The sequence below is a fragment of the Triturus cristatus genome, chromosome 1_2, assembly GCF_964204655.1.
Source record: "Triturus cristatus chromosome 1_2, aTriCri1.1, whole genome shotgun sequence".
Classification (NCBI taxonomy): domain Eukaryota; kingdom Metazoa; phylum Chordata; class Amphibia; order Caudata; family Salamandridae; genus Triturus; species Triturus cristatus.
In genome coordinates this window covers 343,104,185-343,122,640 of record NC_140580.1, presented here as the reverse complement: position 1 = coordinate 343,122,640, position 18,456 = coordinate 343,104,185, and the positions used below count along the sequence as shown (strand labels likewise).

Sequence of the window (18,456 nt, the reverse complement as noted above, 5' to 3'; positions counted from 1 at the left end):
ATGGTGTAAAATGTGTTGTTGTTCTACAGGATTACTAATGCTTTTGTGGAGTGTACTTACTCTTCTGATCTCATTTAAGGTTACTATAGATACAATAGAAGGACATAGTGAAAATAAAACTAATATAGAAAAGATTCAAAAGATAGTTCTAACTAGAATAGATAAAAACTATTTACACAAAGATAGGTCTATAACCGATTTTACTAATAATGTGCTTTCAAAATTGTTGTATGAATATGTAAAGATAATGGACGTAAGGTACTGCTACGTTTGTATGCAGTTACCTGCCTCTGTATCGGAGGGAGTGACTTATCACCACCTTCCAGTAACCTGTGGAATAACATGTAGTGTAATAGCTAGTTTATTTTATCAAACCGGGAAATTAGAGTATTATTTTTCAGATGTAGATAGCATATTTTCACAAGTACCATCAATTAACAAGCTAAACAAAGTAAAACCTGCAAAGGTATTAGGTGAATTTTTCTTAGAAACTAAAGAACTAACATTAGAGTATATATTTAAAAACAATTTGACTTGCAGTTTAAAGAAAGAGGAAAAGACATTTCTAGATATGGTTGAAGAAAGGAGACTGAAAATGCAAAGAAAGGCATCTGAAGGAAAGGTGGAGAAGACAGTCTGGGATGTAGAAATGGAAAAGCACTTGAAAGGAGAAGCTAGTCCAACTATAGCTTTAGATTGGCCTCAGAAAGGGAAATTGTGTATTAGAAGGAATCAAACTGCATATGATAATTATTTTGTAGGTAATAGCGAATGCCATGATACATATCGAATCATGGGTGGATGGGGATTTAAAGGTGGAAAAGACCCAGTTTTTCCTGGGTTATATTTCATTTGTGGGAATAGGGAGTATTATCGTTTGCCATACCATTGGAATGGCACACGTTATGTAGGCCTGGTTTTCCCGAAGGTTTTTCATATGTATAGAGAAGAAGATGGTGTACATAGTTTAGGTAGTTATTTAGCTCGTAGTAAGAGAGAATCTTGGTCAGAAATAGTAAGTGACATTTTTGGAGCATTGATACCAGCAGTGGGAATATCTCTGAATGCAAACAAAATTAGAAGGCTTTCCACAGTAGTGGATCGCTTGTCAACAAGCACCGCTGGAGGATTTTTATTGGTAAACACTGAAATGGTTGCCATGCGTGCCATGGTAATGCAAAATCGACTTGCCCTTGATATATTATTGGCAAAAGAGGGTGGAGTCTGTGGAATGCTGAAAGTTCAACATTGTTGTACTTACATTCCTGACGAAAGTAAAGATTTGAAAATTTATATTAAAAATATTACAGAACTGCATGACGAAATTGCACCACTGGAGGTTGAAAGTGTTTGGGAAAAGATTGGAAAGAAAGTATCAGCTATTAAAGATTTCTTAGTAAACTTAGGTAGTACCTTTTTAGTAAAATATTATTTCCATTCGCATGTGTGACTTTCATAGTATTAATAATAAGATTAGGGTGTATCTGTCATAAAAAGAGTAAAAATCAGAAAAAGTTAAAAAGAGAAAATTTAAGGAGAAAAGATAAGAAACAAGAGAGAGAATTTGAAGAGATAGAATTAGAAGAAGTAAAGGAGAATATGTATAAGTCAGCAAAAAGAGAAGAGACATGGGATACTGAATTATGAATAAAAGCAAGAAATCACTTTGAAATTCCATAAAAGAGATACAAAATTTTGATGGTGTGGTGATATAATCACCAAAGGGGGGATTCATGGAGCGGGCAGTACAAAATTTTGTATACCCCCCATTTCTGCATGATTCATATTAATCTGAATAATCTATTAGTTGTAATAATATTAATCTGTTTGAAGTGATATCTAAATCGTATTAATGAAAGAATTCCACGTGGGATTTGCATTTGCATGACTAAAATAATTTGTAAACTAATATACGTACGCATACTAATGCTAGAAAATTAGAATATTGCATGATATATGTTGCTTTTGTGACGTAATTGTAAGTCGCACCAGATGACATTGTTGGGTGAATATAAACGCTTTGAATGTTGCTATTATGCTAGATAATTACATACACATAGGGGAATTAGTGATGGTTGAACATTTTAATTGTTAGTTCCATGTTTTAATTACTTTTGTGTTTGTTTTACTTAAGTTGACCAAATTGGGCCTACGTCAAGATGGCCGACTTTTGACTGGACGGGACTAGTCACCATTCCACGAGGTTTCGGGTGAAATGCGCCTGCGCCACCGTGAGCAACTGTGGCCTCGTCCTGACCCCATGCAAGATGCACTCATCAAGGTCACAATGGGAGAATTGCCAGAACTTTAAACAAAGGACTGTCTTTTAAACCGGAACCAGCAAGTGTGATGACCTAACCAAATAGACTATGTGAGAACTTCACCGAACGACCCCAAACCCACCAATCAGGACTGCCTAAAACTGATTTTTGTTACATCTTGACATTAAATTTATTATAAAAGATGGTAGAATAGTGAGTTGACGAGACGCTGACGGAGAGACGCTGATGGAGAGATTTCTTCGACTTCGACTTAGACACGTGCGAACTGATGGTTATTTTCCTGACGTTATGCTGATGGAGAGGACGGTGACACTGCTGGACAGCTGTTTCCCTGAATCTTTGACAGACTGAATTGCTGCCTGATTCTGATGAATTAAAGACTTTCACGACTTGATTGATTTAGAGGACGACTAATAGCCAGATTAGGTAAATATGATGTTCCGTGGTTTGATTTAATGATTTATTAAATTTTGCAATTAATTAGATAAAAAAGTATTGATCTACAGACAAACGTGTTGGGCTGTTTATTGAAGAGATTAGATTGAGATTGAATATAAAATAGAAGAATTGAATTACCAATTATCCAAAACAACTAATTTGATCCATCGACTAAATGGAGGGAATATATCGAGGTTCAAAGTTTAATAAAGGTATTCAATGTATGTATATGTAAATATGTTCTTTTAGGTCAAAAGGTATTCCTTTCATGTCAGCGATTGGAAAACGTATCCCTCCCGTAAAGGCAGATCAGAATAGTGTGAGTATTGGTGTTATGGTCCCCACCAATGAATGTATTGAGTGAATGTGCTAGTGTGATATTTGGTCTGTAACGAAGGGAGGATTTGACATTCCACGCTGCATCAGGGTGGCAGGATGTTGCAGGTACAAATAGGAGGGTGGGCAGCAGATTTGGCAGAAGGTGATGGAAGATAGCAGGGATGGCAGAAAGAAGAGATAGATTATGAAGTCTATAAGGGTGACAGAGTTGAGATGGGGAGAACAGAGAGAGACAGGAGGGGTGGGATGGGCTGGGGCAGGTAGAGGTTGACACTAGTGTGTAGGCTGAGAGTTTTGGTTGATGGCAGGTGGCAGAGATGATCTAGGTGGCAGAGGACAAGGGACCAGGTTAAAACAGTTACAATTTTTTTTCAAGAGGATCAAGAAACCATGGAGTGGAAAGCCAGCATGGATTTCTGTCAGCAAGAAGGCTGGAGCTGCATGGACAGTCGGTGGCTAAGTTGTGGAAGATAAAGGCAGATGGTGGGTTGCATGTGGAGGTGCAGCAGGATGCAGTAGATTAGTGAACAAGGAGAGTAGGGGTGGAGTTAAGGATGTTATACTGTATGTGGATATTGGGTTGGATGGCTTGAGAAGGACAGTGGAGAGAGGAGTGGGGACTGAAATAGTAAAGGGCAGTAAAGTGAATTTTGAGTAGTGAAGAGTAGGTGAAGCAAAGAAGAGGGTGGCGGATACCATAGACTTAAAACACATGAGGAAGACTAAAATATTGGAGGAGAAAGCAGCGGCTGATGGCTTAAGAAGCAATAGTGCGAAGTTTAAAAAGTGCCATGCAAGGGGGTAAGAAAGACCCTGGGTTCACATTTGATCTTAAAAATAATGAAAACATTAAGAAAGGAGAATTTGTTGAGGCATTTAAGTAGGTACATAAGGAACTATGGACAAAGAGGACTCTAGAGAAAAAGAGCACAAACAGACATATAGCGAGTAGATGATGATAGAATGCTAGATATCTGGTTTGTGAAATACGCAAGAATAGCCTGTCACATTTAAATCTGCTTTGGTAAATCCAACTTCCCAGAAAGTGACTTCAGAACGGAAGCTCAAGCCATTGTACTCTTGCATCTGCGTGATGGTGACACTGTGCTCCATGGTGTTCAAGGCTCCATACTGCCCCCTTAAGGAAATCCTGCTCCCCACAGGCCTGAAGAACATTACAGCATCACCTCCTTTAATTATTTCCTTACTTATTACTGCATATTTCACTGGTATTTATAGAGTGCAGTCCTATCCACAGGTTCAGCAGGGCTTTTTTTTTTTACAGAAAACAAGTTAATTACAGTATAACAACATGTAAAACAATCTGGAATGTGGGAGCTGTAAGATGGTCACAGGGTGGTGCATCCTCTGTGCATAACCTAGGGTTTTGCAACAGAGTAGTGCAAATTCAGGAATTAATGTGTAAAGTTCAGAGGTCTTTCATCGTTCTGGCCAACTGGGAGGATGAGGCACTTGGAAGCAGAGCAGGAGTAGGAAAAACCAAGGAGTTATGAATGAAGCTGGGTACACCAGTTAAGCATGAGCCATTGGAGTGTTGGTTGGAATGTTACTCATTTAGAAAGGCAGTATCAGTTTTACAGGAGGGGCACAGATGCTGGTTTAGGCAGCAGTACGAAGAAACAAAGGAAACATGCTCAGCAGAGAACTTTAATATATTGGTCAAGCTTGATGTGGGGATAAAGAAGCAGAAGGAAAGAGGGTGCTGGGACCCTTAGATGAATGCCAACTGGACCTTACAGTTGGATTACAAGAAAAGTCTGAGGTGGACTATAGAATCTCTTGTCTTTGCCAGAGGACCAGTCAGTTAAAGAAGTTGTTCCTGAGGAAGATCACACCGTTCATTATGTAAATCTTCATGATATTAAGATTGTGAACTGGTTGTGGTGCAAGGGTGGAGATGGAACGTCCAACATTAAGCTAGTGTTTTGTCATTCTGTTTGTTCACCTGCAATAGCACCCTTTGTTAGAAATGGTGACTGAAGGTTACATTCATGTGACCGAGCAGTTGCTTGTGCATTTCTCCATATCATTCACATTGTTTTAGCACAGAAGTTGTTTCTAACAATGAATTCTCTAAATTGTAACAGGGTCAGAGAATGCAGCTCATTACCTGGATGCCTTCTTTTCTTTCAGAAAAAGGAGGTGGAGCTGTATGTTGGAAGACAAGGGGGAATATTTCTGGCCTCATGGAAGAATAAGGCATGCCTTTAACAAGTGAGAAGGCAAAGGTGGTGATGACCAGGCTTACATTTTTGGGCACTGAATTGGATTTAGAACAAGCATTTGAAAATGCAATAGGTCTCGCATTTGCAAGAGTTTGAGCTATTGGCATTGTAAATGACAATTCCTTTTATTTGTGTTGTCTTTAAAAACAGAAACGTAAAAGGCATTGTCATTTACAATGCCAATGGCTTAAACTCTCGCAAATGTGAGACCTATTGCATTGCAAACGCATTCAGCACCCCTGCCATACATTTCTTTTAAAAGCATTAGGAGAGAGCATGTCCTGTCTGCAACAGCAGGCATGACAAGACTATTTGAGAAAATAGTGCTCGAAGGCTGTAATTAAAGCCTACAGAGTAACAACACACATAACAGGGGGTCTCGCTGTGGGAGGTTACAAAATGAGACAATGCTGTACTAAGGAGGGACTACTAAGCCTATTTACCAATGAACAGCCACAGTTTACAGTGGACAATGACAAAAAACAATGAAAATATGGGTGGAGAGTGAGCGGATGAATACAGCATGCTTACGTACCCTGAAGATATATATATATATATATATATATATATATATATGTATATATATATATATTCACTGAAAAAACCATGGGTTTCAGACACGTTATAGTTAGGAATTAGCATTTAAAAAACCTTGCAAATTCACTGAAAAAACCATAGGTTTCACAAACGTTATAGTTAGCTGGACATTTCACTCGTACAAAACCATTGAAATTCCCCCGTTATAGTTAGTTCAGCTAACTATAACTCGCGCGCCCGCAATCCACTGCTGATGACGTCACATATTACATCACTCATGACATGGTCAGTGACATCACTGATGACATCACTGATGACATCTCAAATGACATCACTGATGACATCACTGATGACGTCATCCATTGACTATGTGTTTCTGAACAGTTTTAATATGTTTAATATTTATAGGAAAAGTCCCGTTGAAGAATAAGTGGGTGTAAAAGTGAGTGAATGGATGATTTTCTAAGTGCGTGACTGACTCTATAACTGAGTCATTAAATATATCTTACTGTATACTAGTGACTAAACTGTGTGAATCTCTGTATGTGTCTGTGTGTTGATGTATAAGTGGCTGCATGGTTTTGTAAATAGCTATATGAGTGTCTATATGGGTTAATAATTGGTTGTCTAAGTATGTGTATGAGTGCCTGAGTGTATTAGTGGGTGAGGTGTGTGTGACTCTGTGCATAGATGTGTGAGTGGGTGATTCTATGGGAACATGGTTTTAAGAGTGCAACTGTGATCGATTGTATGGTTGGGGGAGTGTATGTAAGGGTGTGTTAGTGATTGAATGTATATCTCAGATGTACAGGTGACAGTAACTACATATCTGAAACACAGTGAATATGTGTATAAGAGTATATAACTATCTATATCTGAGAGTGTGTGATTGCGGGACTGGCTGTATGGATGAGTCTGTGCTTGTACTAGAGATTGAATAAGAGTGTCAAAATGTTTTAGTATTTTAATGAGTAAGTAAACTTGAGTGTGTTTAACTGTATAGGTGAGTTAATTGGACTGTGTTTATTTATTAGCACAGCTGACTAGGTGTTTCAGTACGTCAATGGATGATTGGTAGTGTGTGAGTGTCTACATAGTTGTATAAATGCATATGATAGTCTTGTACGGAGTGACTGTAAGTATAAGTGACTGTACAGGTGAGTGAGTGGAGCTGCATGTAGATCTAAGAGTCAATGAGTGGGTATGTAGTTATTGGTATTGGTGTGTCTCTGATTTTCAAAATAGCCATTTGATGTCACTGACCATGTCATGAGTGATGTAATATGTGACGTCATCAGCAGTGCATTGCGGGGGCGCGAGTTATAGTAAGCTGAACTAACTATAACAGGGGAATTTCAATGGTTTTGTATGAGGGAAATGTCCAGCTAACTATAACGCCCCTGAAACCCATGGTTTTTCAGTGAATTTCTAAGGTTTTTTAAATGCTAATTCCTAACTGTAACGTGCCTGAAACCTATGGTTTTTTCAGTGAATTTCAAAGGTTTTTAAAATGATAATTCCTAACTATAACATACCTGAAACCTATGGTTTTTAAAGTGAATTTCAAAGGTTTTTTAAATGCTAATTCCTATCTATAACTTATCACTAACCTATGATTTGTAATGAATTTCATAGGATTTCTAAATCTTTATTTTACAGTGTATCAATTGCTTTATTTATGTTTTTTATACTGTTTTTCACCATTTTTTAAAGTTTTTTTTACATAGTTTTTTAAAAATTAAGAAATATTACATGTTTTTAATGAATTTTTTGTAAAAAAATACTTGTAAAAAATTTTATCTCCATTTTTTTTAATCTATTTTTTAAACTATATTTTTAATATTTTGTTATTTTTTTTCAATTATTTTTTGAAGTCGCACACCCTACGCGAGAGGAATCATGCACCCAACGCGATAGGATGCGCGACTCCTAATTTTACCGTAAAAAAAATAGCCTCTATCACTAATTTTTATTATCCCCAGGGACCCCATCCCCTGGGGCTTATAAAAAACGTTGGGGACCGTGGGGGGAGCTCCAATGCCCCCACAGTCCCAGCCGACTCCCCGCGTCCTTCGGGAGCCGGCATTGCTTTTCCACATGGGGAGCTGCTGACATGCAGCTCCCCGTGTGGAAAAGCAAACTTTGTTTGGATTTTGAAAGAGAGAGCAGGGTTCCCTGCTTTCTCTTTCAAAATCCAAACAAAGTTTGCTATGGGAGGGCGGGAGACTCCCCCCCTCTCATAGCAAACAACAGTGTCCTGGGGTGGGCACCCCAGGACACTGCACAAGCCGGCCCCGGGGGGTGGAGGTCCCCAGGGCCATCGAGGGCTCCAGGAGGGGGGCCACGCAGCCCCCCTCCCTCAATAAATAAAGCCCCGGGGTGGTGGTCCCCTGGGCTTGGGGGGGCCATTCAGCCCCCTCACCCATTTATTTTCTAGTCCCGGGGGTAGCTGTCTCCGGGGCTGGGGTGCCCCCTGGGCCCCCCAATAAATGTTACAGTGTTTGCCCCGGGGTTTTGGCCCCGCCGGGGGCTAATTATTAAGGAAGTGCGGAGCCCGCGCTTCGGTTTTTTTTGTTTTTACGGCCGGATACGCGCACCCAGCGCGCATTTTGCCGTTTTTAAAAAAAAGGGGGTCCTGGGAGTCCTTCTGGGACCCCCAAAGCAGGTCTAGAGGGTCAGAGTATTTCTACCCTACCCCCTTTATATGTTTTACACACTTATTCCCCTTACTTCTTCAGCCTCGCTTCTACCGAGGCACAAAATGGCTGCCAACAGTTCCTGGTTTCGAATGTTGACAACAACTTGACAGCCAATTAGCATTCAGCGCGTGATCGGGAGGGTGCGCGCACGGTGTGCAGAGGGTGCGCTCAGGGTGCGCATAGGGTGCGCAGATCCTCCGAGGCCATAGATATATATGTACTTTTAACTGTAGTTTTCTCAGGAACTACTCAACAGATTAACACAATTTACGTAAAAGGCACGAGTCTGAACTGAGGACTACCTCTTTGCCAAATTTGGTGTAATTCCGTTCAGCATTTCGGGCTGTAGCTGTGGCTAAACGTCCTATGGGAAAATGCATAGGGAAAACGTGTTTTGGGACCCCCCTTTTCTCTCGGCCCCTGCTTGACAAATCACCCCCTGACTTTCAGGATAGGAGCGAACAGGAGCTGGCCAAAAGTTTTGAAAATTTCGCCAAGATTCGTCAACCGGCGCCAGACTTATTGGGAATAGAATGTTGCGGATTTCCTAAGGAAAATAGGTCCTAACTATAACTACCGACTGGCGACCGCCAGTAGGTAATATATTACCTACTGGCGGTCGCCAGTAGGTAGTTATAGTTAGGACCCTGTTTCCATAGGAAAACCGCAACATTCTATTTGGAATAACTTTGGCGCCGGTCGACGAATCCTCGCGAAATTTTCAAAACTAATGGGGCGCTACGCTCCGCTACTACCCTGAAAGTCTCGGGGGGATTCGTCAAGTGGGGGCTGAGAAAAAAGGGGGGTCCCAAAACACGTTTTTCCCATGCATTTTTCCATAGGACCTTTAGACACAGCTACAGCCCGAACGGCTGAACAGAGTTACTTGAAATTTGGCAGAGAGGTAGTCTACAGGTCAAGGAAGTGCCTTTTGTAGGTCTGGTGTAAAACTGTTCAGTAGTTCCTGAGAAAATAGCCTTTAAATCAATATATATATCTGTGGCAGCTTACGGTGCGCTTACCGTGCGCTTACCGTAAGCTTACCGTACGCGTACGGTGACGTGCACGAGCGCGATTCTGATTGGCTGTTTGATCTTAGTAAACATTCGAATCGGTCGAAACCAGGAAGCGTCGCCCGCCATTTTCTCTCTCGCACTCTGAGGGGGGGAGGAAAAACAAAGGTGGAAAATATGTAAAGGAGCATCTTAGACAGCTCCTAACCACCTAGCATTGATTAAGGCACCCCACAAGATCCCCCAAGGCAAAAAATTCAATTTTATTTTTTTTCGAAAAAACGCCGATTACGCTTACCGTACGAGTACGGTAAAAATTAAATAAAAAAAAAAAACCTCCACACTCTCCCCCCCCCCGTGTGCAAAAGGTGCCCGCAGGGCACCTTTTGTGCATAGCATAACGAACACTGGAACAATTAATAGATTAAGTTTCTCAACGAAGCGCATAATATGTCCTCCATGTGCGGACGGTGCACGAAGCGCATCGTGCGTACATGGCCCATTTAGCGTAACGTGGGCACGTGGTGCGCGTAGCGCACCGCGTGCCCACCGTGCGTGCACGGCACTAACTGCGTAAAGGGGGCGCACGGTGCGCGAAGCGCACCGTGCACGCACGGAACGAACTGCGTTAAGTGGGCGCGCACGCCACGAACGGCGTAAAGTAACTTAGCATTTAAAAAACCGTACAAATTCACTGAAAAAACCATAGGTTTCACACACGTTATAGTTAGGAATTAGCATTTAAAAAACCTTGCAAATTCAGTGAAAAAACCATAGGTTTCACACACGTTATAGTTAGCTGGATATTTTACTCGTAAAAAAACATTGAAATTCCCCCGTTATAGTTAGTGCAGGCAACTATAACTCACGCGACCGCAATCCTCGTGGTCCTTAGGAGCATGGGTGACAGGGGCATTTGCAAGCAGGAAACATTTGAGGATTTAATTAGAGCTGGGAGAGAGAGTGAGGTGTAAATATGTTTTCATTGAAAAGATTTCAATTGATTAAGGTTTTTAGATTAAAATTGATGGAGTTTGGATACACAGGGTGGCAGCATGGGACTTGCTATTTTAGGATTTGGGCAGCAACTAAAGGCAGCAAGCTTGGATTTTCACACAAGGAGTTGAGAATTTTAGGTGCTAAAGGAGGTATGTTTGGCTGGTTTTTGTGCTGGAATGAGGCTAATGTCCTCTCCACTTTAAAAAACATGATGTAAGCAGATGGCCTTCTGGGATCAGTGAAGGGACAGAAAAGACAAATGATCCAAGGTCATTCTTTCATGAAGTGCTTGGCCAAACAGAAAGTGAGAAGACTATTTTAGAGGCGGTTGGGTTTTAGGGCGGACAGAATACAGGTAAAGTGGTTGAGAAAGGATGGATTTGTTACTCACATTGGCAAAGTTGGATAAGGCGAGGTGTTGCTTTGATGTGCTCGTGATTCCTTTTCATGAAAATGAGTTGTTGATGATGATTGATGCTATTGAAACAATGATGCAGAATATGAGGGAGATTAAACCGAAGTAAGCGGGTGAGTGTGTTGTTTAGAATGAGCTGGTGATAGGGCACGCACGGGGAAGGAGGCAGAAGCCACCAGTAAACTGAGGAGAATGTTTAACAGAGACAAGTGCATTTTCTATGTTGAAAGAGTTAAGGAAAACTAGGTTCAGGGACTTTAAGCTTAAGGAGTATGGGTTGCTAAGAGCAGATGAGGTAGACTTGTCTTTCCTGAGAAACAAGTATTATAATCTGGAAGTCAGGGATACAGTGGCAAAACTGTTGCAGTGTTGGGAAAAAGGAGAAGACAGTGTAAGTTAGGAGCAGCAGGAAAACATCTCAGGGGAGGAGCTGCCCTGGATGTGGACTAGTTGAAACTTGGAGCGGCCAACAGAGGTCAGACCTGCACCATGAATGAACAAGTCAGTTTTAGAAGGACCGACATGAAGTTGAGCAGTGATGCTCTTTTCAGGAAGGATATCTGATGAGGATGAGAGAAAAGGTTTAAGACAAGGGGCAAAGGTGTACTAGAGGAAAAGGACGGTAGGATAATTATCAGGACATCAGTACTGATAGAGTGGCTTATAACTAGATAAATATGCTTGCATTTGGGGGTATGAGTGCAGTAGTGGTTTAAGGCTGGATCGGTTGCTACATTTTTCAGTTTTACTAGCGGGCCTTTGGTTTAGACAGTAGGGCGCTGTTAGGTCATGTTTATTGTTGGCTCAAACCGTTCTCATTAAAGCAGCCTTCTCCACACGATCATGATTGTCCTGTCGCTCATCTGTGAACATGTAGCACTAGAAATCAGAGGATGAAGCATTCTTTAGGTTAGATACTGAACACTGCATTCTGCTGGATAGGCAAACATGAAGTGAAGGTCAAAAATCCCGTACAATAACAGTTCCTGGGGAAAACTCTCTTCCTGGAGCAGTCACAATTAGGGAATAAAACATTTGGCTGGATTAGTGAAACAAAACTGCTCCTTGAAGCCACAATTCAAACTGTCATAGGCACATAGCACCTCCACTGTGTTGAATCACAGGGCCTCGGGTGGGTGGCTGCTTTGACCACTATTTAAATCCTGTGATGTACTTTGTGACTCTTTTCTGCACTCTGGCCTGTTTCTGCTGGCACCCTGTGCCTGTGGCAGCAGGCTCGACTCCTCATAATTGGTGTTGCCGATGTAGGAGAGCATAGAAATGAGGCTAAGGATCCGTCCTGCTTCTGTGAGCTCTGACCTCTGGTCAAGGCTGTGATTGCTCTCTCCCTCTACAGTGTCCCTCACTGCACTTTAATGAGGCCCTGGAGCTGGAGGGAAACATGATCTATGTGACTAAGAGCAGATGCTGCTCAATGTGACAGAACATGACCAGTGTGACAAAGACCACTATCTATGGGAGGTGAGGGGGCTGCAGTGCCTTAGTGCAGTAAAATTAACTAAGCCAAAAGTTACAGGCAGGCAATGGCAATGTGATACAGCAACACGTTCAGTATAATGCCATTGCCAGAATGACATGTGTAACCTAGGGGTATGGAATATAACCAGTCACAGGGTCACTTGGCACACTATGGCACTGACTTAATGTATCTAGGTGAAACAATCAAGGGGCATATCAACAAGGGCTTTATCTCTGCTTTTTTGGCTTTAAAAGCCAAAACAGCAGAGATAAAACTAGCACCCTATCAACAACAGGGTGCTAACATGCAAATTTGCATGTTAGCACCCATTTACTCTACGCTTCCCCTTGCATCTCTAATGAGATGCAAGGGGGGCGTTCCAGAGTAAAATAATAGGAGAAATGTCGCTAAGCGACATTTCTCCTATTATTAAGAATATCGCTAACCCTGTTAGAGACAAAAAAAGCAGCGCTAACCGTGGTTAACGCTGCTTTTTTACGTCTGGTATTTTTCTGACTTAGCCATGATATCCTATGGAAGGAGGATATCATGGCTAAGTTTGTCTGTCCCTATCAACAAGCTAACGTGAGATTATCGCTGGGTTTCCAGCGATAATCTCACGTTAGCCACTTAGCGTGAGGATTTTTATCGCTATTGAGATAAGTGTTGCTAATAGCACGCTATCTCAGCGATAAAAATCAACGCTAGCCGGCGATAATTATCCTAGCGCTAAGTGCGCTTAGCGATAATTATCGCCAGTTGTTGTTGATATACCCCCAAGTTGGGCCAAAGTTCACTTGTTAGTGGTTCCTCATTACACCCTTGGAAGCTTGATGTAAAAATTGGTCGGGACGCAGACGCTATTTCCTAAGATGAGAATGCAGATGCCATTTCTTGCCTTCTTCTAAGAAGGTTGCTCCTTTAAATTAATGAGAAGGACTGGCTCTATCTGGGACACCATTGCTTTTATGCCAGGGTGTGGACTGTTGAGTGTTTTGGGAGTCAGCGACTCCTTTTTATAGAATCATATATTAGCAGTTTAAGGTTACCTCGATGCACCTTCTTGCACCTTCTGGCCACCAGGTAGGTTAACTTTATCTGCGGATTGGCACCACAAGGTCAGCAGGTCAGACTCGCTCTTCTACGGAAAGCTGTAAAGCACAATACTCTCATCGGGCTGGGGCAGGAAAGGAGGAGAAGACTCTAACTTGGACTATCATCTATGCTGGTTTTTCCCTCTGTTTCTAGGAAAGGGTAATGGGTCAGTCCTCATCTGGAAGTCCACCTGCTTTTCAGCTCCTATTTACTGTTCAAAGGAAGCGCTGTGTGGTCCCATTAAACAAAGAGAGAAGGAGATTGTTATTCAGTCAATTCATTCACATTGCATTCACCACATTGTAGTGCACGACGTAGCTCATGGTCTTAAGAAGCTTTGTGAATACCGCCCTAAGCCTATGTTAGAGGAATCCAGGTCCCCCCTGTAATGCTCCAGTGAAGTGGGAGGGAGATAAAGAGATGGAATGCGCCAAAGTGTGCTCTTTACTTTAAGAGGAAATGGGGGGCGTGATGACGACTGTAATCGTGACTCTGTGCAGATTTGTCGTGTAAGTGATTAGTAGGTGTATATGAAGGTAAAAGGTTTTGGGGTGTTTAGATCAGAGATGGGTATGCATGTAATGCACCGAACATACAGTTAACTATCCCACTAACCCCAAGGATCTTGGACAAGAACCAGTCTAATAAAAAGTGATTGCTAATGGTTCGGCATTCACAAAGAATCACCACGCATTCTTCGTTGTGGAACGAAATTCTGTCTGCAGACAGACTGCACATGTTGAGGTCTGTCTGTGGTGGGTTTACCAACATTTTGAAGTGGTGGCTGATTTGTATTCCTTATTTGTGTTATTTTTGTCCAGATCCTAGCAACCACCGAGCAATATCAAGCGTGAGCCTGCTGAAGATGATGGATACGTGGTCTGGGATGGAAAGTAAAGCCCCTATAGCCTCCCTGGTTTTCCAGGGTAGGTTGGTCAAGCAAAATCTATCTGCAAAGAGCGTAGACTTAAAGCTTGAAACCATGTACAGTATAACACAACCGATCATCACACACAGAAGGACTCAATGTGCAGTCAGAGAAACAATTAGGACAAATGCAAATGATTATGCAATTGAAATCTCAAAATACAAGAGAAGTGAAAGTTAGGAAGATTAGTGAATATGTCACCACTCTAGCATAAGTGTCTTAGTGATATTCAGGTAATACACCGTAGGGTCTGAGTGCCTGGTTCACTCTCATCTTATCACGGTTCGGATTTGTTCTGCGCTTCTCAGGCCAACGTGATCATGGAGTGTCAGCATCATGGTCCATGGTCAGTGCTGGAGGTGTACTTTCTGCAGACTTCTTAAAACATGTATGTCCATGAGCGTCACCACTGGTTCACTGGTATACTTCAAGAGAAGTCCAGTCCTGAAGGCCCAGTCCTGGGAGGATTTGTTTATGGTTCCCCTGTGACTAGTGCTTTTTTTCTAGAAAAATAATTTGAAGTCCAAAAAATATGTTTGGATCAGTGCTTAATTTGTGTCGGCGGTTTCCAGTGCTCAGCACTGGCACTTAATTGTTAGCGGTGGCTCTAGTGACAGTCCATTACATGGTGACACTGTTGTTTTTATTTTAGGATGAGCACAGCAAGCGTGTTTATTAAGTCAATATACATTGAAAATGAATAATACCAGCCTCAAGTGCCATTATTATAGCCTTATAGCCCGCCGTAGCGGGCTATACCGGCTATTAAATGCCCGCTGCAGCGTTAAAGGCCCGAGCCGAAGGCGAGGGACTTTAACAAAAGCAGCGGGACTTTAATAGCGGTATAGCCCTGCTACGAAGGGCTATAAGGCTATTAGAACATTCTGCCACTAGAGGGCAGAATGTTCTAACAAATTAAACAAAGGTTTCTCGAAGCTCGAGGGGATTTAAATCCCCTCGAGCTTCGAGAGGCTTTTGTAAAACATTGGAATGTTGCTCAGCGGGCCTTTACTGGCCCGTAGAGGCACGGAGCACTCCATTGTCTACAATGGAGTGCTCCACATTCCAATGTTCTAATATAGCTTTGTGTGGCCTGAAATAGTCTAAATTGTCACACTTGTAGGAGTGCGATGGCTAGGTGTTATGTTGGTGCTCTCATTGGCAGCGCTGGCAGGGTATGGGTGGTGTAGGCTGCAGTGGCCTAGTGAAAAGGGCCCTGGTACTTATTTTTTTAACAAATTAAGCACTGGTTTGGATTGCTTTTTTTCTCTGTTTTCATCTGGTTGTACTTCAAGATGTTCATGCTCTGGGTGCCTCAACCTGCATTTCTAAAGTCGTTCAGGCGTCCCTAAACTTACCATACAGACAACCCAAGGCATTATTTACTTATCTAGCAAAACGTGCCGATTGTAAACATAGCCCATTGAAGACTATAGATTATGGGGCCCATTACCAGTTGCACAGTGCAGTGTCCCCTGGGGGCAACTACAAGTTTCCCAGTGTCAGCTGTTGTGCCGCCCCCTGTCTTACTGCATCTTTCAGCATGGATGGGCTAGGGGGACACTGAAGAAACTACCCTAGCTGAAGAAAAAAATCATCCTTTCCTCCTGCCACTGCATGCCCAACTCTGCCCCATGGGACAAAAAAAGCCCCATAACATTTACCACTTGCTCCACCCAGCTGGGGAGTATTTGCAGCTTTGAAACTATTATTTTCCCCGAAAGGGGGAAACATGCGAATTGGACTCCATTATTACTGGGTGCACATGCTACTCCTCATTACGGGGGAAATAGTTTATAATCCCCGTTATCTCATTGCGAGTTACTGCACGGTATAATTAATTGAAGCCCAGTTATCTCCCTATGGAGCTAACCGGGGACTCGTAATGGTGCTCCATGTGGGATATTTCCAAATTTTGACCATGGCGAAGAGATAAGAACCCCCAATGATAAAAAGTTGCAAATAATGCAAAACATTTTACTACAAATAAATAAGTGTTAGGAATCCATGGGCATGCCATGGCTTCCTCTGTGTCACAGGGAGACACAAAGCTTGGGTGCTCAAGCCTGGCTGGGCATGGAGTCTGCAAACATGCGTAGGGCGAGAGAGTGAAATCTTTGTGCAGGATGGAGGCGGGAAGAGCTTTTATTTCCAGGGCTACACTCTCTGTCTCTGTGCTATCACAGTTGCATGCACCCTAAGCCTGGCTCTTTGGACTCTGCACTGTGGTCTTTGAGGAAGACCAGAGGGATCATGAACAGGCCATGGTGCACTGTGCAGAGTTTAGTGATGTCCGTGGAGGTATGAACCTGGATTGTGCTTTCAAGTTCCCTGGAGGCCGCTCAAAAACAACTAGAAGTTTTAATCAACGGTCACTGCTCGAGTGTCCGCCGAGCCTAGTGACCATCGCAGGAGGTGCGGAGTCCCTGGCTACCAAGTGGCACTGTGCCTTGTGTGTCATTTCATTTTCTGTCAGTACAGACTTTTAAGTCAACAGCAACTACTGTGCCGGGGCTGTTTTTTTTTTTTGCAGCCAATTGTGGTTAGCTGCACAGCCAGGGCTAGCTGAAGGTATCACACTTGACATGGGTCCACTTGGTGGGTATTGGTATGCATTGTGAGGTACAGAAAGAGAGGTTTTAAAACGTGCAAGTCATTTTTTAGATAATGTTTAAAAAAAGATCCAAAAAATGATTGTATGGGAATGATGAATTCACTGTTAATGAATATGAATATAGAAAAAAAAAACATGAACTATAGAATTTTTTTTTTAATGTTAGGCTGATTATATATTTTAAAAGTTTAAAATTCCCAACCGTTTGGAGATGTGAAGAGCATTCAGAGAGCCACAGGTAATCTGACTAGGAGTCTCTTTAGAGATAGATCCATGCGCTCCTGTACCCTGCTGTGGCATGCTGCACAGACCTCTGTTTCCTACCATACGAGAGCCACGGCGTCCTGCAGAGGCCCCTTCCCGCTGAGCAGAGAGGAGACCTGCCCTCCAAATTATGTTAGCCCTTGCCTTCCAGGTGAGATGAGTGGCCTCCACCAGACCCAGTCCTTGCAGGGCCCATGGCACTCTACTGAGAGCTATCGGCATCTGCACCTACACCTACCCCTCACAGAGCCAGGCCTGCCGCAGCAGAGGGGGACTTTACAGGATATTGGTTTCCTACATAGATGCCTAACCTTCTGCAAACACTGCCTTTCTCTGGAGAGCCCTGAATTTCTTCAGAAGCGTCACAGAAGAGCTGCTGTATTAGGGCTTATTCTGTTGGTGCGTTTTTCTGGCAACTCTAATGCAGCCTCCCCACAGTCCTAACGTCTGCACTGTACTCACGGCTGCTTGTGAACACGGCCAAGAGAAAGACAGCCTTCATCGCGAGACACTCTGGCAGGACCGGGGTCGACGGCGCCAACAGCAAGTTCGTTCTCTTGTCACTGTTGAGGCTGTCGGTTTTAAATACTGTCTGTGCGGCATCATCCAAGAACGTCTTCGGAGACATTGAGCAAACATCAGGCGCCGAGCAGGAACATTCGGGCGTCGGGCGGTGTACGGGGTACCTCTTTATGACCAGAACAAAGTAAATGTCGTGCCCTGTGTACTGTTCCAGGATTGCTTTGTTGGCACTGATGGGCGACATATTAGACGCCGCCAGTGCCTACGTGCTCACTGACAGGTGCGCGAGATGAGCACTCAAAATACTTTTGCTAAGAGGAGTTGATACTTCACATACTTGAAGACCTGGGCACTGATTTCCCCCGTGCCTATCCCCTTTGTTCACCCTTATAGTGTGGTTACAACACCCTCTACTAATCAGCTTCAAAGACATCCCTATCATGATTTAATACATTTCAAAGGCGTCTGATGCGTCAATGAATCATCTTTCCCGATCGTAAACGTGTGCGTGCTCAGAAGCAGTGTTGCTATTAGAATAAGCACTTTTTTTACTGCCCTCATATCACCCTGAAAGGGCCACCAATA

General features: G+C 42.7%; 1 protein-coding gene across 1 annotated transcript in view; it reads right to left on the bottom strand.

Annotated features, from left to right (window-relative positions):
- The window catches only part of LOC146867294 (basic phospholipase A2-like), a 199,592-nt gene extending 181,583 nt beyond the window's left edge, over positions 1 to 18,009 (bottom strand). The window contains exon 1 of the mRNA XM_085604062.1: positions 17,812 to 18,009. Within this exon, the coding sequence (XP_085460188.1) occupies positions 17,812 to 17,977 (166 nt within the window). The 5' untranslated portion in view covers positions 17,978 to 18,009. The remainder of the gene's footprint in view (positions 1 to 17,811) is intronic.
- Positions 18,010 to 18,456: the final 447 nt, after the last annotated feature.